General features: G+C 44.6%; 1 protein-coding gene across 1 annotated transcript in view; it reads left to right on the forward strand.

Annotated features, from left to right (window-relative positions):
• LOC148517946 (somatomedin-B and thrombospondin type-1 domain-containing protein-like) overlaps window positions 1–23,126 on the forward strand; it is a 72,859-nt gene that overhangs the window by 16,741 nt on the left and 32,992 nt on the right. The window contains exons 2-3 of the mRNA XM_088477948.1: window positions 15,062–15,244; window positions 15,355–15,445. Coding sequence (XP_088334074.1) covers window positions 15,062–15,244; window positions 15,355–15,445 — 274 coding nt within the window. The remainder of the gene's footprint in view (window positions 1–15,061; window positions 15,245–15,354; window positions 15,446–23,126) is intronic.

Raw genomic sequence — 23,126 nt, forward strand, 5'->3', positions numbered from 1 at the left:
TTCGCAGTGCGGCGGCTTGTGACAGATATGTACCATTGCATATGTACCATCGGGTTTACATACAGTACATATCAGAATCAGGCCAATGTTGTACCATACAAAAAATCGGAAAGGGTGGTGTCCCCCAGCACACAATTGTACCTGCAACAATACTTGACAACTATATACAGTGCCTTGCAAAAGTATTCACCCCCCTTTGCATTTTTCATGGTTTGTTGCCTCACAACCTGGAATTAAAATGGATTGTTTGAAGGTGTGCATCATTTCATTCACAGAACATGCCTACAACTGTGAAGTTGTGTTTTTTTTATATAGGACAACATCAGCGTGCATAACTATTCACCCCCTAAAGTCAGTACTTTGTCGAGCCACCTTTTGCGGCAATTACAGCTGCAAGTCGGTTTGGATAAGTCTCTATGAGCTTGCCACATCTTGCACCTGGGATTTTTGCCCATTCCTCAAGGCAAAACTGCTCCAGCTCCTTCATGTTGGATGGTTTCCGCTTGAACAGCAATCTTCAAGTCTGACCACAGATTCTCAATTGGATTGAGATCTGGGTTTTGCCTAGGCCATTTCAACACATTTAAATGTTTCCCCTTAAACCACTCGAGTGTTGCTTTAGCAGTATGCTTCGGGTCATTGTCCTGCTGGAAGGTGAACCTACGTCCCAGTCTCAAATCACAGGCAGACTGAAACAGGTTTTGCTCAAGAATATCCCTGTATTTAGCACCATCCATCTTTCCCTCGACTCGAATCAGTTTCCCAGTCCCTGCTGCTGAAAAACATCCCCACAGCATGATGGTGCCACCATCATGTTTCACTGTGGGGATGGTGTACTTGGGGTGATGAGATGTGTTGGGTTTGCGCTAGGGATGTGCAGGCTCGGTTCTACTCGGTTCCGTTCGTTTTTTTTTACCAAATCTTATTGGCTATCCAAAACTCGTGACAGCTGAAACCCAATAAGATTCGGGGAAAAAAAACGAACGGAACCGAGTAGAACCGAGCCTGCACATCCCTAGTTTGCGCCAGACATAGCGTTTTCCTTGGTGGCCGAAAAATTAAATTTTAGTCTCATCTGACCAGAGCACCTTCCTCCATACATTTGGGGAGTTGCCCAAATGCCTTTTGGCAAACTCAAATCGTGTCTTCTTATTTTTATCCCTAAGTAATGGCTTTTTTCTGGCCATTCTTCCATAAAGCCGAGCACAGATACACCAGTCTCTGCTGTGGAACTCTGCAGCTCCTTCAGGGTTACCTTTGGTCTCTGTGCTGCCTCTCTGATTAATGCCCTCCTTGCCTGGTCTGTGAGTTTTGGTGGGCGGCCCTCTCTTGGCAGGTTTGTTGTGGTACCCTGTTCCCTCCATTTGATGGTGCTCCGGGGGATCATCAAAGATTTGGATTTTTTTTTATAACCCAACCCAGAATTGTACTTCTCAACAACTTTGTCCCTGACTTGTTTGGAGAGCTCCTTGGTCTTCATGGTGTGATGCCTCTTGCTTAGTGGTGTTGCAGCCTCTGGGGCCTTTCAAAAAAGGTGTGTTTATACTGACAGATCATGTGACACTTAGATTTCACACAGGTGGACTTCATTTCACTAATTATGTGACTTCATAGGGGCTTCATAGCAAAGGGGGTGATTACATATACAAATGCCAATTTTCTGAATTTTATTTATAAAGATTATTTTTTATATATCATTTTCTCATGTCACTTTATCAAAGTAGACTATTTTGTGCAGGTCCATCACATAAAATTCAGATTAAAAAAATAAATAAATTACAGGTTGTAATGTAACAAAAAAAGCTAAAAAGCCAAGGGGGTGAATACTTTTGCAAAGCACTGTAGTAAAAGAAATTCTGAGATATTTGTTGCATGTATTTGCAACTGCATGGTAAGCCACCGGGCCAACTTCACTGCTTCTCTGATAACTGGTGGTCCCTACACTGCATAATAACAGTAACCATTCTGGGCCATGTAATTGTCTATTGTAAGGCCTCATGATAAAGGCATATACAGAAATGCATCCAAATTGAGAGCCAACTTAACTGGAAGTCACCCCTGGAACCTCCAATTAGCACGACAAGAACCAGCATGCCCTCCAAATGCTGGTTCCATCTATGCCTTTCCAAACAGCAAACATAACAAAGTGGAAACTGCTCTATTCAATTTGGCAATACGTTTTAGGTGCATTAAAGGGAGGGGGGTCAACATATTGTCCCTGTTGGCTCAGCAGTGACTTGTCTTCCGGGTCCCAGCAGTCAGGTGACTGTGACTTCCGGTTCAGACCGCCAATCCTCTGGCGTGTGGGTGAGTATTTATTTCTCCCCTAACCCTCCCTCTAGTACCTAACCCTAACCACTCCGCAGCCTAACCCTCCCGTCTGCAGCCTAACCCTACTGTCACTATTCTACATGTGGGTGTGGTATAAAAGAGCAATAGTAAAAAGGTTGACACCAAATGGTTGATATGCAATAGAACGACGGGTATAAAAGATCAACAGGGTTAAAAGGTCAACAGGTTCCAATGGTCGACACTTTTTTATTTTTTTTATTACTCCCTAGTGCCTAGCCCTAGTTCTCCCTCTGGTGTCTAACCTAAACCCTCCCCCTGGTACCTAACCCTTCCCCTAACCCTAATCGTCCCCTTCGGCAGCCTAACCCTCCCCCAAGTGCCTATCCCTCAACCTATCCCTAACCGTAAAAAAAAAATTCTGTCAACCTTTTAACCATATCGACCTTTTGTCAGTCGACCTTTTGTACCTGTCAACCTTTTGACCCTGTCGATCTATTGCATGTTGACCATCTGGATGGAAATAATGGGTTTCACATTAATTTAATTTGTTTATACGCTGTATGCAGAGTTATACACATCTTTGCAAGCCAATCGCTGTTATCTGTACGCTTGCTTTATATATACCTGTCATCATCAGTGGCACTTGCACCAGCCATATCCTATAATAGGCATATTAACATTTTGTGCCAGCTATGTGCAGCCGGTAATTCCATTAATATGCCCTCACTGCACATTGACTTTTTGTGAACACCTAATTCCGCCCCATCACTCCCAAGTAGAGAAGCAGCTGCAATGTGTATGGCTCTGCATCACCTGTAGTTGTGTATGCATGGTGAACTTGTCCTGGCGGAGTGGAAGCCTGTAGCAAGAGTGGAGATATCTCAACACTTTTTAATCGACCTTTAGTAAAATTTTACCCCTTGGACACAGAAGAGTCTGCTAGAGAGGATGGTCAGTCAGAAATGTGTGGGCAGCCTGTCAAGAATCAAGAATGGTAATACTGAAAGATAGTTAGGGTTAACTGCTGAAACCTATTCTGTACCTGAACTGACATAGGTGCTCACTTGGGGCCCTATTTATCAATTCTTTTTGTTTTTTTTACCAAAAAAGGGTTTTCACACCATTTTCATATAATTTTGATATCACATAAATGTATTAAAGGGCTTTTGGAGCAGTTTTACCCAGAAAACCCCAAACCTCTAAACTCTTGATAATTCGCATATTTTTAGTAAATACATCACTTTTCCCATACTTCCAATTTACCAATGTAAACTGTAAAGAAAATACCGGAGATGTATTATCATACCAAGTGGTGTGATAATAACACCACCTGGAGATAGCGTTAGGCAGGGTTCTTCCTCATTTCCCCAGGGAAACCAGACCCCTAGTAGGTGCCTGTGATCAGCCTGCGTGTCTGATCACAGTGAAAAGTTAGAATAAAAAAAAAAAACACACACCTGCACCCAGACCTGTGATCACTGCTCTGTTGAGGTCCTTTGGGACTCCGGTCAGTTGGTCTCCGGAATCCTGCACTGTGACCCCGGTCAGCTGCTATATGCCAGCATAGAGCAGCTGACCAGCGTCACAGAACACGGTCCCGGGGACCAGCTGGCCAGAATCCCAGAGGACATCAAGAGAGCAGAGATTACCAGGCAGGTGTTGTGCCGGAGGAGGGAGCCGTCGGTGGATGTGTAGTCACACTGTCAGGGTATTTTCCGAAAAATACCCTGAAAAGTGTGCGAAGAGGATTCGCAGGGACAGAGGCTTCTCGCAAGCTCTGTCCCTGCATGTGATGTTTGATGTATCCTTGTGATGTATTCAAATATCGCATTGCGAATCCTGGCGAATTTAGCACATCACATCCGCATCTGACATGTGTATTGTGATAAATAGGATCCTTGGAGAGACACTTGGGACCTCTGAGCCTATACTTGCCAGGCATAACCACGAACCAATGAAAGTGAAAAAGGTACCTGGGGAATGTGACTATGCTGATCTGACTGCAGATGTGTAGAGGCGAGAAATGAACAGTGAACGTTCCACTATACGAGAGTCACAGTGCCAGCTATTACCAAAGTACATTACTGTGCATCTAACGAATACCCCTTTTACACCTACCTAAAAATCCCGGGTTGATGCACATTAACCCGGAATTTTTGTCGTTGTAAATGGATCCACCCGGGTCCAGGGACCCGGGGATCCAACTCCGGTACTTTGCAGGGTTGGCCACGGGTCGTCCCCGTGCCACCCTGCAGTGTAAACGGCACGATCTGGGTCACAATGACCCGGATCGCCCCGCATGCGGCCTGATTGACCGACTTCAGTGGCGCTTGGAGATGACATCATCTCCAAGCGTTCACTGCAATGCCAGAAGAGCCGGGACACTGCAGACCCGGCTCCGGTGTGAACAGCTTGACTCAGAAATATCCTGGGTCGGCGTCTCAGTCTAAAGGGGTAAGTCTCGGGTCTGATCCATTTGGAACTCTGGGCCTGATTCAGACCCGTTCGCTAGGATGTGTTCGCACGCAGCTGTCAGCAGCCTGGGTATGCAAATCCCGCTACCAAGACATTAGCATGCCCACTATGTCTTGCTGTGCGATCGCGGTATGTATTTAGACTCCCACTTTCCCTTAGTAACACACGTCATCTCCATGTGTATAGTACAATCGGTAACATCGAGCAAAATCGGACCCATACGCAGCACTTGTGGCTGACCATACCCTGCGAGTGCTGCTGTGTGTGATTCAGCCATGTGACGTATATGCTGACGATGCGTGTTAATTATGCACGCCCTGAAACGGCGTTCAGACGCACAGACACGCCTGTTCGCAGCCCAACACCCCCGTTTCCATCGACTCCCCCTGTCCCCACCCACAAACGGCACGTCCTGTCACTCATTCTAGCGGGGTGTCCGTGTACAGGGTGCGAGCGCTTCGCCATCGCATGGACTGGTTCACGCACTGTGACTTATGCATGCGCAGATTGCAAATTTCGGCAGGCTACGTGCGAACGGGTCTGAATCAGGCCCTCTGTTCCAACCCCCGGGTCAGACCCGGAACTTTGGTATAAAAGTGGTATCAGTGACTTGCAGGAGAGTAAAGTAGTAAAATGTAAGTTGTAAAAGAACTGTCATTTATTTTCATCAAATTAATTCATTTCAACAATGGTAACTACACGGTGACACCTTCTGCATCTGCATGTACTGTTATTAAGCCTGCATGTGCAGGGACATCTGTTTGCTGTTCACCCACAGGAGCCTATGGTAAGAGAGACTTGGCTACAGCAAAGCAGCTGATTGGAGAGTAGGTGTAAATAGAGAAATTCACCACCACCACCCACAGACAATCATGGGGTTACATATGTCATTTATGTGTCCACTTCTGTTCGGTTACATACCGTACGGTACATGGAAATGTGACCTAAATAAGATGAGAAATGAAACTGCTTACTGCTGCAACCAAAGTGCATAGTTTAACACTGATGAATTAACTTAATAAATTGAAAAGATTCAGTTTGGTCACAAGATAAGAGGAAATCTGAGGCAACTCCTGTGCAGAACTAATTATGAATAAACTATGTGTTTTGTGCAAATAGCTGTGAACCTGTAAATAGTGAAGTTCTATTGCTATGTTACTAGACTGGCAGTTTTGTGTGAAACTTCCAGCCCCACCCTAAGCGCCAGGCAACTCCCCCCTTGCCTGTCTTCTGAATGGGGCCCATCTCTATTATTTCACATGGATGGTTTCATTGACAGGGGGTCAGAGGTCACAGTGAGTGTACACAGGCCATGCTGGGAAGCACAGGCCAGACCCTTCCCCCCTCTCAGTGCTCTCTTTGGGGCATGGTGTAGACTGGGTCTTTGTAACTCTGTGCGTACCAGTGCGCACCATGTTGCTTCAAATTGAGGATGGTCATGCTGCTAAAGAAGCACCGAGCAACGCAAAGCGAAATGAAGAAAAGGCCACTGTAACTTTCATCATGTTTTCTTGAGTCATATTCCTGTGGGTGCACAAACTATATTCAAACCATTCTTTCTATATGAACATTAAACGAAAGCCTAAAGTAATATCTGGGCTATTGAAAAGATTCTGTTTGTGTTTATACCATAATGATAAAATTAGACACATGTGAAATTGTTCAGTTACTTGCACTTTTTACCTTAATATTGAAGAAGACTTGTCATACATAACTATGTTTTAGGGCAGAGGTTCCCAAACCTTTTTGAATCACGGCACCCTAGAGTATCAGCATTGTTTTCACGGCACCCCTAAGCCAAAAGTTTCTTATTGAGAAATTCAGAAAAAAAGTAGTAAAGTGAAGTAAATTGTGCTGACCTGTCATCCTTCGGGTCAGTTATGTGGTGGGGGACAGGTTTGTGCTTCTGTTTGTCTACATACTTACATTACATTGACCATAAATAATTTGAGTTGGTGCTGGACCACCAACCTGAGGCACCCCTGCAAGTGTCCCGAGGCACGCCGGGGTGCCACTGCACACAGTTTGGGAACCACTGTTTTAGGGGACATTTACTTTAGCAACATATCACTATCCTTGCCTATTGCCTGTCCTTGTAGCCAGCATGGTATCAGAATGATTGAGGTTGATTCCCGTAATACTGCAGCTTAGTGAAACGTATTTTTTCTTGGGGATTTCAGAGAGGCTAAGAGGTTTTGCAGGATGTTGGCACTGGATGCTGCAATACTTCAAAATGATTGGGATGAATATAACCCCACAATTCTATCTGTTCAAAGTGTTGGTTTGCATCTATAATTTTATATGTCAGAAACATAGAATTTGACTGGAGATAAGAACCACTTGGCCCATCTAGGCTGCCCTTTTCTTTTACCTTTTGGTAACCTCAACCCTATGTGATCATCAGTTCTTTGAAATGTTATTCTTATGCCTATCTCAAGCATGTTTAAATTGCTCTACTGTCTTAGCCTCTACAACCACTGATGGGAGGCTATTCCACTTATCCACTACCCATTCCGTGAAGTAATTTTTCCTCAAATTTCCTTTGAAAATACCTCCCTCCATCCAGTTTCAGTGCATGTCCTCGTGTTCTAGTACTTCTCTTCCTTTAAAGAATGTCTCCCTCCTGCACCTTGTTAAAACACATGATATATTTGAAAGTTTCTATCATGCCCCCCCTTTCCCTTCTCTGCTCCAAACTATACATATTAAGATCTTTTAGTCTTTCCTGGTAAGTTTTGTGGTGTAGGCCATGCACCATTTTAGTTGTTTTAAAGTTGTAAGTTGGGACCACTTTCCATTTTGCTCTAACTTCCCCTCATTTTAACATCTCTTTACATATAACAAAATTTAGTTTTGCTAATGTGCTATTACATAGATACAATCTAAATCACTGTCCATAAAGAAACTCCACCAAGCACTGCACCATACATCTCTCCACAACAAAATCTTTCTTCTTGCCATTTAACTCCATTTTCAGGGACATAAGACTGGATGCAGTGGGCACAGAGGGCCTGATACAGAGATGAAAGCAGGAGTGATCCATGCTGCATCCTCGGTAGCAGCGGATCTGAGAAGCAGGGTCGTATCTACCCATTGGCCAGGATGGCACTTGCCAGGGGAGCCGGCCGAGGGGGGGGCGCCATCTGGCGGTGCAATCCATGGCCAGGAGGTAGAATCAGTACGGGACTGCCAGGACTGGAGTCCCGGGTAAGCCCCTGCCTTTTAACTAGGGCAGATATCTAGGGCCTGGTAGCCGCTGCCGCCATTTGTGGCGACTGCCTGGTAGACACAATTAATAAATAAAGTTTTTTGTTTTTTTTACACAAGGCGCGTGAAGTCATGACATCGTGCGTGCTGCATTGTTGCACTGAAGAGGAGCCGGCCACAGCCAGAAGATATAGGAAGTATGTGTGTGGGCTGTGGGGGCTGGACACGGGTGGCCATGGGCTGTAGAGACAGAGGGAGGACTAGCTTGGGAGACAGAAGGATGACTGGGGAGACAGAAGGCGGATGGCTGGGGAGACAGAAGGGGGTAGCTGGGGAGACAGAAGGAGGATGGCTGGGGAGACAGAAGTGGGATGGCTGGGGAGATAGAAGGGGGGTTGCTGGGGATTCAGAAGCGTGCAGGCTGAGGAGACAGAAGGGGGTGGGTGGGGAGACATAAGAGGGGCTGGCTGCGGAGACAGAAGTGCTGGCTGGGGAGATAAAAGGGTTGCTGGGGAGACGGAAGGGGGATGTCTCAGGAGACAGCAGGGGGGCTGGCTGGGGAGACAGAAGGGGGATGGCTGGGAAGATAAAAAGGATATGGCTGTGGAGATCATAGGGGGATGTCTGGGGAGACAGAATGGGTGCTGCCTGATGAAACAGAAAACGGTGCTGGCTGATGACACATGGGGCTGCTGGAGAGCTGTTATAAGTACAGGGTGTATTTATTCAGAAATTATGAGGGGTTGCCAGTCCATTACATTGTTAGGGGCACTTGGACCCCTAGATACACCCCTGCTGAAAAGATATGTAAATGATTAAGGTATCGTCTTTTCAATTGAGACACCCGCCTGTGCCGTCTCAGATCCGCTGCATGCACCATCGGAAACATCGGTGGCCACTCACACATTCTGAGTAACCCTAAGGTTACTCAGAATGTTCACCGCAAGTTCAGTGCCAAAGCCAGTGAATCTGTGGCAGAAGACACAGTCGCTGGCCTCAGCACGTCTTCGCTCGTCCCCATCGCTGCTCCCAAATGGCCACTGCGGCTTCCCCCACACTGTGACGGGAGCCGCAGTAAAATCGCGCCACATGCGCACTGCAGCTTCGGAGCAGGCATCAAAACATTTCGGTCATTAGCAACCGATTCCTCATTAGCGCCTGGGACTGAATAAGGCCCAGAATCAGATGAATGAAATCACAGCAAGGGATGAAAAGCTTTCCAATTTTCATTACATTTTGTTAACATTTGATAATACAGAGGTGCACAAAAGTGCACATTGTGACTAGAGTAGAATCGTACAGAAGTGTGTCACACACTAATTCATTTCCACATTACTAACATTTTAGGGCTACTTAAGTTTGTTTGTTACTTGTTGTGTATGTGAGCACTGAATGGGCAGATAACAAATATGAAGTGAAAGGACACAAACAAACATATTGGACAATTCATTTTAATGGATATTGTAAAGTAATGTAAAGACACCTATCAGTGCAGCTGAGACAATATAGAGTACATTGCATGTTATTACCTCCATTGTTCATTATACGTGTACATGTTCTCGGCCATTTGTCACTACAACAGACTTAGAGCCGTATTCAATTTGAGCGGAGCCGCGATACTTTTCCGTCTCCCGGACTTTTCGCCTACATTGCGTGTTTTGTAGGTGGAAAAGTATTGCGCGTGTGCCCGTGTATCCCCGTATTCAATTTGAAAGTAGGCGAAAACGGGACCCGGCGAAACTTAAACAAGCGGAAAGTCCTGTCAGATTTGGGGAAATCAGCCTGACACCCCCCAAAAGATGCTCTGACATGGGGGTTCCCTATGGTACCCCCGATTTGGCTTGCTGAAGGTATTTGGTGTTTTTAAACGGGCTCAATAGCTGCTAAATAGCGTTTTTGGATAAATGGTGCAGAATAGTATTCAGGAGGTTTTTTTGCAGAAAATAACTTATGCCAGCAAATTTGGGGTACTTGAAAATGGGGGTCAGCATATTTAAAAGGTGCTAAAGTTAAGATTAAAAAATCGTGAGAAATCCACCTCCCGCAAACCCCTGCAATGAAAAAAACACCTGGGGCGTACTTGGGGACCCCCCAAGTCAAGTTCGCTAGTTTTTAACTTTGTTCCCCAACTTTTTTTTTTTTCGCCCCCAAATTCAAAGTGAATTTTTGGGGTGTTTTTAAGTGGTTTTTTTTTGTTTTTTTTGACACAGTTTACCTTTGGGGGACTGTCTGAAGGCTGCACGGGGGTTCCCGCAACGTTGTACCCCAAAACCCCAATTCTGCACTTTTTTCCGCCTGCTATTCATATTCATATTTTTCCACCTATTACATTGCATTGACTTTCCGCCTAGGCGGAAAGTCTTTCAAATTGAATACGGCGATACTTTTCCGCCTGGCGAAATTACGTCATCAGAGAAACTTTTCCGCGGATTCCGGCTTTTCGTCTCAAATTGAATACGGGCCTTATTGAAAAACCGGAAATTTGTGGAAACCTATATGATGGTGAATGGTCCTTATTGATTGAAGCACCAGAATCTTATATACGTATGTTCTTAAGGTGCACCTTTGTGGTTGTATCTTCCAGGAAACAGGTTTTTTTTTTTTACATCGTTGAATAATTCTGTTTTTTGACACACAAGCAGTCAGTGTCACATTGGATATTGTCCGTATGTGCCGTGTTTGTTTCATATCTCCTAATGAGGGCGAGAACAGCTTCACCCAAACTTTCTCGTGTCCTGGCATAGTGTCACCACATGGCAAAGGATAGTCTGTGCCCATTCATCAGGGGGCATCACAACATTGCTTATCCAGCCAATTCCCTCATGATAATTTGACAGTCATTGCTTGTCATTCTTTTTATTACTGGATTAAAGACATACAAAACAGCCAAGTCTAGATTTACTGTACACTATCAGATATAATACACTAATAGGGTGCTAATGAATAGTATACAATTATTTAGGGATAGCAGCACATTATGATGCACATTAGTATGAAATAATAATTATTGGTACAGTATTTGGTAACTGACATGCTATAACAAAATACTAAAGTCTCATTACATAAAGAAGAGCCATAAATGTATGTGCTTTCATGTGTACTGTATTGATCGCATGTCATGGATGTTATTACTGTTTCAATTGTGGGAGATATACATTAGTTCAGATGTAGTTGTAGATCTGAAAGTGATGCAAGTTTTGAATCTTTTACACAGATACTAAGAAGCTGATTCTGCGCTGGACGCAGCTAAGCTCATATCTGCATCTTTTGGCGGTCACCTGTCTGCGACTTTATACAAATGCACTACAAAGGGCATGACATACCGATTGGTGCATGTTATGGCAGCTGCAGTTTCTCCACCTACATATAGCCTGCTATGTGAGCGGCTCTGTACACTACCGCTGTCAGTGACACTCCCATAACATGCCCGTAATAGCTGTGCGGGCACTATGCCGCCTCCCTGTCACAGCCCAGGAACGTCCAATACAATTTCAAGACATTCCTGAGACCATGTACCTCAGTTGCATCTCCGACTCAGCGCATGCGTAGAGGAAAATGAGACGCACCACCGCATCCAACATCGGCAGTGCATGTGACTCAGAATCAGGACATAAATATCTTGGGAGCCTGGGAAAAAATACTAACTGCTATGGAGTGATGAAGTCCTATACACAGTGTGAGGAGAGCTGCTAGTAAGGGCACTGCATGGAGAAATACTTTAGGTTTCCTTTAAAAGTGTTCTAGCAGTTTTTAGTTGTGGTTCTCCAGATTACGGGAAAAAAGCCTCAACCAGAACTCTCATGAATGCTAAATAAAGGATCCAGAATCTGTGTGACAGTGGATATAACACATCTAAATACCTTTATGGAAATATCAGTTTTTTGTTATGGTTGGTTTTGCTTTAAAGAAACAGGCAGACTGGCCGGAATCACGTCGATGTCTGCATCTGGCAGGCTATTACATTTTCCCCATGGTGTTCTTTAGGTGTTGAGCTATGTTGGCTCCAAATTTTATTTTTAGATTTAAGACCACAAAGATTAACCTTGGTTTTATTAGAGTCTAATAAAACCAAGGTTAAAATTTGTGGTCTAATATTTAGACCATTTACCAACATGCTTTGGGGTGTTAGAATGTATTATTTTTTGTTTGTTGGTTTTGCAATACTTACAGAGGCTTGGATGTTCTTTTTTGTGGACATGACTTCCATCTTGTATATGCAGGGAAGGACTGGAGCTGCAGAACAGCCCCGACATCCCTCTGTGTGCGGACGTTGCAGGCACATGCGTGCATGGAAAAGGGGTGTGACCACGCCTCACGGGGCATGCAGCGAGCCATGGGATGTGTCCTAGTGGGACACCCCCATCTCTCTGACGGCCCTGTATACACGTATATTACTTCTTCAGCCCCATGTTTTTATAATTAAACTAAAAAATAAGAAATCTTCAAAAGTGTATTAACATTAATAACATTCAAAAAACACCATGGGAATAACTAATATGTGACAATTTCTACTCCAGAATGTGCTTGCTGAGAATCCCACACTGCAAGTGTTCGTGTATGGATTAAATACTCTTATTTGAGGATGATAGTTTTTGAGTCTATCCGATGAGTCATTCTCTTTAATTATTCTATAATGACAATCTAGTGCAAAACTGTATTTATAGATGCTTTAATAAACATATTAAGTAGCACTCATACATGAAACATAGAGATGCAAAATAATATGTGCGTCACTGCAAAGCGATGCCGCCCGCTGATCCAAGGGGGGGGCGGCAATCGTTCCCCCCGCCCAGGAGGCAGAGCGAGACTGCTGCTACCCCCTGGCAGCAGCCTCCTCAGACCCTCTGCAGCCCAATATACTTCTAAAGAACTATAGTTAATGCCGGTGATCGCTTCAGTCATTGCTCAAATTATGCAAAAGGTTGTCAGAAAATGTGTGTATTGGCCCAGTCATTCATATCATTTCTGGGTTGGATGCATGAAGATAGATTCCTATTGTAGCATCCAAAGAGAAGCAAGGGGCATTTTATGTTTAAGGCGTATTCTTGTTTTCTATTTGAAAATGAATATAACCCTAAACAGGACTAAACTTATATTATGCTGTACCCTATCATTTGGTACCACCTCTGCTGGGAGGCATTGCTCTGATAACAGAACTCTTTATATACAATGGAAAGTTGTGTATGTTGCAGTGAAGTGTTGGTTTCAAGCCAAAGTAAACAGCCAAGGGACGCACCGAAGCATATATAAATACGCAGACAGGACCCGTGTGAGAAAGTGCCCAGCCGGATCTGATACAGAAACATAGAGTGCAAACATAACATCCTGCCACCTCCCATCTGCATTGCCTCCGCACACCCCCTGTGCCACCCTGACCTCATGTCCCAACAGAGAAAAAATATACACCTTAGTAGATGGCCAGGCACAAAGTTAGCTGGCTTCCTTTAAGCATCAGTAAAACTTGAATAAAGCAATACAATTTAGAGACACACACATGGATGGGGCAATAATGAAAAAAACATTTCAGTGAAAATATGTGATATTGCTCTACTGTGATTCGCGCACATCGCCAATAATTTAATTGACTCATACGTGTTTTCCAAAGCATGCAGTTAAAAAGGGTACATACTAGTTGAATGTCACATTTTAAATATATATTTGCAAATTGAGGGCCTGATTCAGCATAGGACGTAATTGCATAGCTGCACGCAAGCAACTTTGAAATTCCGTCCTTGCAATTATGGTAATGCAGCAGGAGGCATCACGCAGCCTGCATGCATTACTTATCCGAGCTGCGTTGTACAACGCAGCATCGCATAATCTGTGGGAACATCAGCCGGCTAAGTGACCAATGGGGTCATGCAAGCCGGCCGCTGCAGATGAGAGAAAGAGGCCAGGAAATCTCTGTCAGCCGACAGAGATCCTGGCCTCTCCCCTCCCCCCTAACAGCGGCGACACGCCTCCTTTTCGGGAAATGGAGGCGCCGCCCGCCTACAAACGGCAGCAGACTGTCAATCAATGCCAGTCTGCTGCTGGTCTGCGTGCAGAATCTCAGACCCATTCCGCATATGCACAGAATGGGTCAGGTGCCTGAACATATGGCTCGATTCAGACCCGCTCGCTAGGATGCATTCGCTCGTAGCTGGCCGATTGTCGCATTATGTGCATGATTATGCATCGCAGTGTGTTTGCCCGAACCAGTGCGAGAGATCCGGAAGCCTTCGCTCGCTGCGCACAGACAGCTCATTAGAGTGAGTGACAAGAGAAGCAGTTTGTGGGTGGTGACGGGCTGGCAATTAAATACGGGGGAGTGGAGGTGCGAACGCAGGCGTGCCTGAGCGTCTTAATGCCAATTCAGAGGCGCGCATAATTAACAGGCAGCGTCATTATACACGTCACCTGTTTGTATTTCACACTGAAGTGCTCGCAGTGCTTGCGGTAGGGTATGGACTGCCTCAAGCACTGTGATCGCATCCAATGGTACCTGATGTACCGATGGTTACATACACTTCCTGGAGAAGACGTGAGCAAGTGAGTGTCTTAAGATTGGCTGGTGGGCATCTACATACACAAAGTGATCGCACGCCAAGACATAGTGTGCGTGCTTATGCCTTGCCGTGCGATCGCCTGCCTTGCTGGGTGTGTGCCAGATTTACATACGCTGGGTGCGAGCGTACACATCTAGCGAGCAGTCTGAATCGAGCCCAGAGTCCCAACCATCGGGAATCTGCGTGCATTGCTGAATCAGGCCCTGTGTTAGCTGAAGGGCCTCAACTGGAATACAAGCTGTCAGCTGGGAAGTCTTCTTGCGCTATGTAACTGCAAACTTTGCAGTGGTGTATAATGGCTTCCCAAACCAGATGCTGTAACATTTTGTTTTATGTTTAGTTTTGAGAACTAGTTTCATTATCTCCTAGATTTTCATAACCTATAGATTGTAAGCTTGTGAGCAGGACCCTCTTACCTCTGTCAGTCTTGTTTTATTACTGTTTGTTCCCAATTGTAAAAGGAATATGCTGGCGCTATATATACTAAATAATAATAATCTGTCCTATATAGTGACAGCCATCTTTTTTCTCTCCTGCAGTCTCACACTGTGTGGTTGGCCAATGGGGTGCGTGGAGTGAGTGCAGCTCTGGCTGTGGAGTTGGGAGCAGAGAGCGGGCACGGCAAGTGATAGTGCCCCCTAAGAGTGGAGGAAACCCATGCCCAGACCTCAGACAGCGCCGTGGCTGCTATGCAGATGACCCCACATGTCTTTCCTCCAAAGGTTATAATATATGTCCAATATTACAGCCCGGGACATGGGCAGATTCTGATATATCCTTCTGCACAAAACAAGGAACTAGGAATTCACTAGTTTTTCATTTGTTCTAACAGAAGTGGCCAAGATTTTACCAGACTCTTTCATAAGGTATTCCAGGGACCCTTGGAGAAGGACTCACACCAGACCAGCCGTAAGGACCCCAAGGTAAAAAGAAAAACAGATCTATATAAGGCCCTCAGTGTATGTAAGGGCTATTTTGCCATTTACTGGTGTATATTGCAGGAAGCAAAGTTATGTTAAAAGTAGGTGCAATCTCTTCCTTTGTATACACAGAAATACATATTGATTATATATTTTTCATATTAATTATGCACAAGTAACTAACTGCACACAGTTGCGCAAGTCTTTTTTGAATGACTATACAGAAATAGATTGGATGGTAGGGAAATATGAGTTAAGCATATCTAATATAAAGAGATAGAGAGGTATGAGATACACAGATAGATATGTGATTATGGGCCTATTTATTATCAGGGGCGAGTAGCAACCCTGGACACAACTGAGTCTAACTCGGCAATGTTAGTGCGCATATGTGAACTTGGGTTCACGCATATGCACCTAATGTCCAACTTCCGGCAGTGGGAGCCAAATAAGGGCGGAGGAAACTGAAAGTATCCCTGTTCGCAACCCAGAACGGGGGCCAGGAATCAGCACCATCTGAAGATGCCAAAGGTTCCTGCTGTCAAGCTCCGAAAATGTATTCTTTTCGGAGCTTGATGAATTTATGTCCCGATACTATATGGGGACAGCGGGCCAGATCAGGACTGAAAGGTAAGAGATTTCTGTAGTATCTCCTGCATTACCTTTATAATGAGTGGCAATTTCTACAAAAGTAGGTGAAAAAAAAATATTTTTCACCTACTTTTGTAGAAATTAAGGGATAATGACTAGACCCCTATGAAACAGGGCTTCATTCATAAAGCAGTGATAGAATGGCTTTTCTCTGCTTTGATCAATTAAGAGCAACTTACTTCAGAGAAAATTCAGACTTCTCCAGAGGTGTCCTGAAGTGCTGTTTTTTGCTTCCCCATACAATAGTATGGAGTAAGCCAGGGGTAGCCAACCCTGGTCCACGAGAGCTCCCAACAGTGCATGTTTTCTAGGTCTCCTCACACAGAATCACAAGTGAAATAATTAGTTACACCTGTGATCTTTCAAAATGTGTTAGTGAATAATGAATACACCTGAGCACCAGCTAGGTGTTCTCGAAAACGTGCTGTTAGTAGCTCTCGAGGACCGAGGTTGGCTACCCCTGGCGTAAGAAGAATTGAAAAATCTTGTTTCCGTTTTCTCTTCATAGTTTAATTTCGCCAACTGGAGATGGTGTAATCTCTTCGAAATTTCCACTTTGGAGGAGAAGAGCAGTGAAGTTCACTGTCCTCTTGCCCCTTCCCCGTAATTACTCTTTGCTCTATGTCATGGAGGTCTGTGTGGTGCTGAATAAATATATGCTGTTTTTATCAGTGTCGTCATTGAGGTCGAAGACACCAGTGTTGCCAATAGACCCCCTGCATGCACCAGAGGCATGTGCATCCAAAGGGGGGTGCAGCCTCGCAACGGACCCTGGTTTCATCACTCTGGGGGTGTGCCCAGCACTACCGTAAATACTATGCAGCCCCCAGAGACTTTGCCCACATTGCCGGCTCCTCAGTGATTGGGAGCCGTGTGCTGCACACTAACACCCGGCTTCTGGTCACTGAGTATTTTGGTGATACACAGTGTGGTCCACACCCCGTCGTGAAGACACTGGTTTTTAGATTTATTTGACAATAAGCAACTTCAGAAAAACATTTTATGGTCATTTATTTTATAGTAATGGATTTTTTATTCTTTATTGGCAGATTATTATAAAAACTATTTTTTCAAATGATAATTTAAAAATGAAATAGGTTTATGTAGTAATTTGACTGTAGATGAAATAGAAATATTTTAGATATCTAAAATATTTTGCTAAAATAAAATATATATGATTGGTTAGTTGTAAATGTAGTGGCACTAATAATGTGTCTCACATGTCCACAATTTATACATTAATTAAGTATCCAAGGACCTGCAAGGTAAAGCCCCCATACACTAGCGAAAGATTGTTGCGACACTGCGATCCTGAGATGCCAGGTTGAAGGATCAGTGAAATCCAACATGTTGAATTTAACTGATCGCGATTTGTATATCGGTGAAATTTAACATGTATAATTTGACAGATCCTCCCGACAGATCGCGGAACATCGATGACCGCCGGTCGGCATTTACGACCAGCGGATCGGCAATCGCAGGATCCGGCAATCTGTCAGCTAGCGTACGGGGGCCTATAGGAGTGGATGTTTAGGCACTGCTGGCATATGCGCACTATCAGGAACACTGGCCACCAATTGTAGTACTTTACACACTGCACTGGTTGTCTGGTTCATAGAGGAGGATGGTTATCAGGAGACATCAGTTGGTGACCTGTATTTGCTTTATAATTATTTTAAGTGGTAGCATATTAAAGTGACCTCTATTTCATGCATGATTACCCAGTGAAACATTCATCATTTTAAATATCAACTCTGGGCACATGGCTGCCACCAAAAATGCTCAAGTGTTTGTGAGCCTGGAGAGCCAATTGGAGAAAGTACTGGTGAGAAAACTAGCAATACACACTGTTTTAAATTTAAAATAAATTTAGTAAGGCTGGTTCATTTTTTTGCAATAGATTAAGAAATGATTCAATGCAATCCAAAGAACCAACATTGAATTATTCATGCCATGAGAGGATTGGTTTCCTAGGTCAGAGTTTTCCCAAATTCTGCCATTACAGTCCAGGTTTTAGGGATATCCAAGCGTAAGTTCAGATGGTTAAATTAAATTGACTGAGGTACTAATTAAGTCACATGGATACCCATAAAACCTGGACTGTAGTGGCAGAGTTTGAGAAACTCTTTCCTAGATCGTTAAATTATTCTATATGGACACACTGAATATATCTATAAAATCTTATTTAGCTAGGGATTAGTCGATCTCAGTACACTGTATACCGATGCTGCTCTGTTGAAGAGATAGGCATAGAAAAGTATTTGTGAAGTGTGAGGGGTCAGTTCTGCTGTTCTAGTTTGTTATACTGAGTACCGCTAATGAGCTGACCAGTCACAGTGGTGGTCTGCTAATCCTTTCATTTTCCTGACAAGGAGGACCTGTTATTAAAGGAAATTCTAACAGGCTGTAGGAAAGGTGACATCATATGGCATTAACGAACGAACAACTTAGGAGCGCACCATTCCCTTGACTCTTACAGCCAGGGACTATTCTGCTTGACAAATCCTGGTCAATTGGTAAGTGCCCCTGACTTTATATTATTGTGTCTATAGACACTATCACAGGAATAATACTTAATTTTTTTTAAGAGTTTAATACTGATAATTAATCATCAAAGTGGCATGTTTGAGAAATTAGAATTAATAGCTGTAGTAACAGTACTATTTTCAAACAGAATGCCAAACATTTCCCAGTTTGTTTTACTGGTAATCATACATTTAAAAACAAATTGTTGGGGACTTCCGGAGGCGTGGCATCCTAGATGGCCGCATTTTAGAACTGCTCCGCGCCTTCTTGCTGAAATCTGCTAATACCCTCAACTAAAATCACATATCCCCCATCAATAACATCAACAGATTAAAGGGGAGTCTGGCTGGATCAGACAGATGTCTTTTTGAGGAATGTCGGTAGCCCTTTCATACTTCTCTGGAGTCCGGCCAAGTTTTGGCGCGAATCGGCATGGCAGCAGGTCTACTGAGGACAGACCCTGCAGCCGCCTGAGATAGACACCTCTTGTCCCACCCCTGGCATATTTTCCTCTGCTGGACTGGCGAATCTTACCTTACCTTTTTCTCCTGCTCCTGAGGTCTGCTCCGTACACTGGCTGCTGCGGCAATCGAGCACTCGGAGACACGTGGCCTCTGCTGCATACACAGGACAGACCCTGCAGCCACCTGAAGATCGGCACCTCTTCTTCCACCCCTGGCATATTTCCCTCCGGTGGACCGGCGGATCTCAGCCTGCCTCCCTCTCCTGCTCCTGGACTCCGCTCCGCGCGCTGGTTGGCGCGGCTGTTGGACATTCGGGGACACGTGGCCTCTGCTGCACACACAGGACAGACCCTGCGGCGCCTGAGGATCAGCACCTCTTCTCCCACCCCTGGCATATTTCCCTCCGGTGGACCGGCGGGTTTCAGTCTGCCTTTCTCTCCTGCTCCTGGGGTCCACTCTGTGCGCTGGCTGGCGCGGCGGGCGGGTGCTCGGGGACACGTGGACGGGGGTAGTCTGCAGTCCGGCGGCCTCTCCACCTTGCGCTGAATCACTCCAGGGTGTGTGGACGGAGCGTCTGCCACGAGCGGCAGTGACCGGTGTCCTCATTGCTGCCGCTGCTGCAAAGAGCTTCCCCCAAGCTGCCTGCTATTACAGTCGGGGCTCCGACTGGCTCTGAATCACCATCAGACATCAGCGGTGAGTGACTGGAGTATACTGCGCACCCGGCGGTCTGTTGTTATCCCTAGAGTTGAGGAGATACAGATAATTCTCCCACGCTTCCATCCTTTCTCCTAAGACCCCCCTTGTATTGATTTGGAGGAGGGTCCGATTGCTTGAGGGTATAATAGATGTGGGGATAGCTCCTATAAAGACATAGGGGGTCATTCAGACCCACTCGCAAGCGGCAGTACGCTCGCAAGTGGGTCGATGTTCCCCACTGCACATGCGCATGACGGAGGGAGCTCCGTCGTGCGCATGCGCGAGACCCGGCGAGCGACGGGGAATCCTTCGCTCGGAGTCTCTCACCAAAGGGGGCGTGCTGTCGATGGTGACTGACAGCACGCCCCCTTTGGTGGGCGTGCCGGGGGCGTGCCTGCCAGACGGAGGCGTTCCCATGGGAACGCCTACCATCTGAAGCCGGCCCCACTGACATCACTAGTGATGTCAGTGGGAGTGATTTTGGCTCTGATAGAGCCAAAATCACTCCAGGGCTTGTGGTTGAGAAACCCGACCGCAGGGTTTCACTCGCAAGTCCGATGGTCGCGATGGTCAAGACCATCGCGACCATCTTTTTGGACGCTCGTATATGCTGTGGAGGACGCTCCATTTTAATGGAGGAGGGCCCTGATTCAGAGCGAGCGCTCTGGACAGAGCGTCCGGCTCTGAATCAGGGCCATAATTTGCACCACGTATATATACATGGACATTTTGCTGAATCCCTATTTGGTTGCCGGGGGATACATACTTGGAGCTTGAGTTCTATTTTTCCCACTGAAGTGGACTTATCCCTACGTTGTCCCTCTCACTCAGTGTTTTCTACAAAAAGATTGAGGACGCTGAGATTTGTGGAGACAACTAAAATATATTTGTGTCCCCATCTGTGTCTACCTTACAGGTCTTCAAAAGGGCCACCTACTGTCAGGTCCATATTAGCTTCGAGACTGCTAAAGTGCTGGGGTATTTTGTTGGATACAACCCTTTAGTATAACTCACATTTGTGATATGTGTATATATGTGTATGGGTATATGTGTGCATATTTATATATATATACATATATAATTGTTAGAAAATATTGCCATTTTATATAACTGGTTAACTCTTGGCTGATATTTCACTGTTTCACATTGTGGATTATTTCATTATATTTCTGTTAATATACTGTCACCATATAGGGGTTAGTTTTTCTGCCAAGAACCGTTTCCAGATCTGATACTTTCATTTATTTGTATTACAATATTTCAGTAGCTCAAATTGCCACACAGCACCCCTTAATTAGTGCTTGCATTAAGTCTCATATTACCTTTTAACTTTTCTAGCTGATAGTTACAAATTTTGGGCTGTGTAATATAATTCTCTGCTGTTGTATTTTAGGTACTGACGCCACCTAGTGGTGGTTTACTTTATTTTGAATATTGTGGCAGAATATTCTTAATAGGTGACTTTTGTGGATTTATGTGATTGTTTTTGGCGTGCAAAGGGACCTAGCCGCAGGTTTTTAGTGTGTAAATTTTACTGGGTGCAACTTACTCGTAGAATATTGCATATTGTAAACACCCATTACTATATATATATATATATATATATGCATATTGTAAACACCCATTACTATATATATATATATATATATATATATATATATATATATATATATTTTATGAGCCTTTTTTTTATTTTGGCTGTCGGGTAATGGACAGATATTTGGATAAGCCATCACAATCGGGCGACTCTTCACAACCTACTCCTTCTAAGATGGGCAGAAATAGACCAACGGGGAACAAATCCTCCTCCGCGCCACATGGATCCTCAGAGACCCCATCGGGTCCACAGGACATTTCCTGTCCCGAGCAGGGGGTTATAGTAGCTCAGATGTCTATTGCGGATATGATCGAGGCAATCTCCAGAACATTTCTACCCCAGATTGACAAAAAATTCGATGTCATGCAAACATCTCTTGACTCAGCTTTGGCGAAGATTGATGCCAATACCTCTCGTATCTCTGGATTGGAGCAAAGGTTGAGTGACGCGGAAGACACAATTCATTCTTTGCAAGTTAGCCTTGATGCCTACTCACGCTCCTCTGGGGCATTGGTGGAGAAATTAGATGATCTCGAGAACAGAAATAGGCGCAACAACTTGAGATTTATTGGAGTTCCTGAAGTAGTGAGGGGTCAACGTCTGATGGAATATCTTTCTACTACCTTGCCACGGGCTCTTAAATTGTCTCCAGATCTGCCCCCACCACAAATAGAAAGGGCCCACAGGATCGGACCTGAGAGAGATAATGCAGCAGGTCGTCCAAGGCCAGTTATTGCTCGATTCCTGGACTTTAGAGTTAAGGAACAGATTTTCATGGCTTATCGGAAGTCTCCTCAGCTACAAATTGATTATACCAGAATATTGATTTTCCAGGACTTTTCCGCTTCTGTGGCTCAAAAAAGAAAAGCCTTCTCTCCAGTGTGCAGCTTCCTGGTAGAGAATAATCAACGCTTCACCCTTATGTTTCCTGCTAAGCTGCAAGTAGAAGTGGATGGCCGTACTATTTTCTTCGATGACCCTGACAAAGCCAAGGCTCATTTTCTAAATAGGAGCTCTCCTTCGAGGTCTCCAAACCAAAGGCCTTAAAAAGTTTAAAAAGGTGTATCGTGTTAACAATTGTTTGGATTAACTTGCGGCTGGTCCCCGCGTTCGCTGACTATTACTGGCGTTCCTTATTGGTCCGCAGAAATGGTGTAAAGTGATATTATTGGTAATTTTCATTTCTGTTGCTATTTTTCTCGGTACTTCTCCCTTCTTCAGGGAATGTACAAATGTTTTTGGATGGAAAAAAGGAAAAAATAATGACTCAAAGGCACATATATTTAATTTTTCTCGGATTACATTGTATCACAGATCTTTTGATGTTATGTTTATATTGAATAGGATATGTTTTTGAAAATGTTTAACCTGCCGTGCGGAGGCCCCCCCTCAACGATATCTCCTCGAAGGCTGGGACGGGGAGACGTCTTTTCTCTTTACTATGTATTTTCTTGTTATGTTTCTTCCTGAGGGTATAGGCCAATGGCGCCACCCTTGCCTTCAACTTCTCAGGTAGATAATACTTTAAAGATAATCTCATGGAATGTGGGAGGCCTCAATACACCTATAAAAAGAAAGAGGGTTACTACACTTCTTAAGAAGCTTAAGGGTTCTGTAGTGTTTTTGTAGGAGACGCATTGGAGGGCTGGAGACGACTCCATGTTGAGGGACTCCTGGATTGGTGAGTGCATTTCTGCTCCCTTTAGAAATAAATCAAGAGGGGTAGCAATACTTCTACACCGAGCCT

The sequence above is a fragment of the Taudactylus pleione genome, unplaced genomic scaffold (assembly GCF_031769625.1).
Source record: "Taudactylus pleione unplaced genomic scaffold, aTauple2 ptg000205l, whole genome shotgun sequence".
NCBI lineage: Eukaryota > Metazoa > Chordata > Amphibia > Anura > Myobatrachidae > Taudactylus > Taudactylus pleione.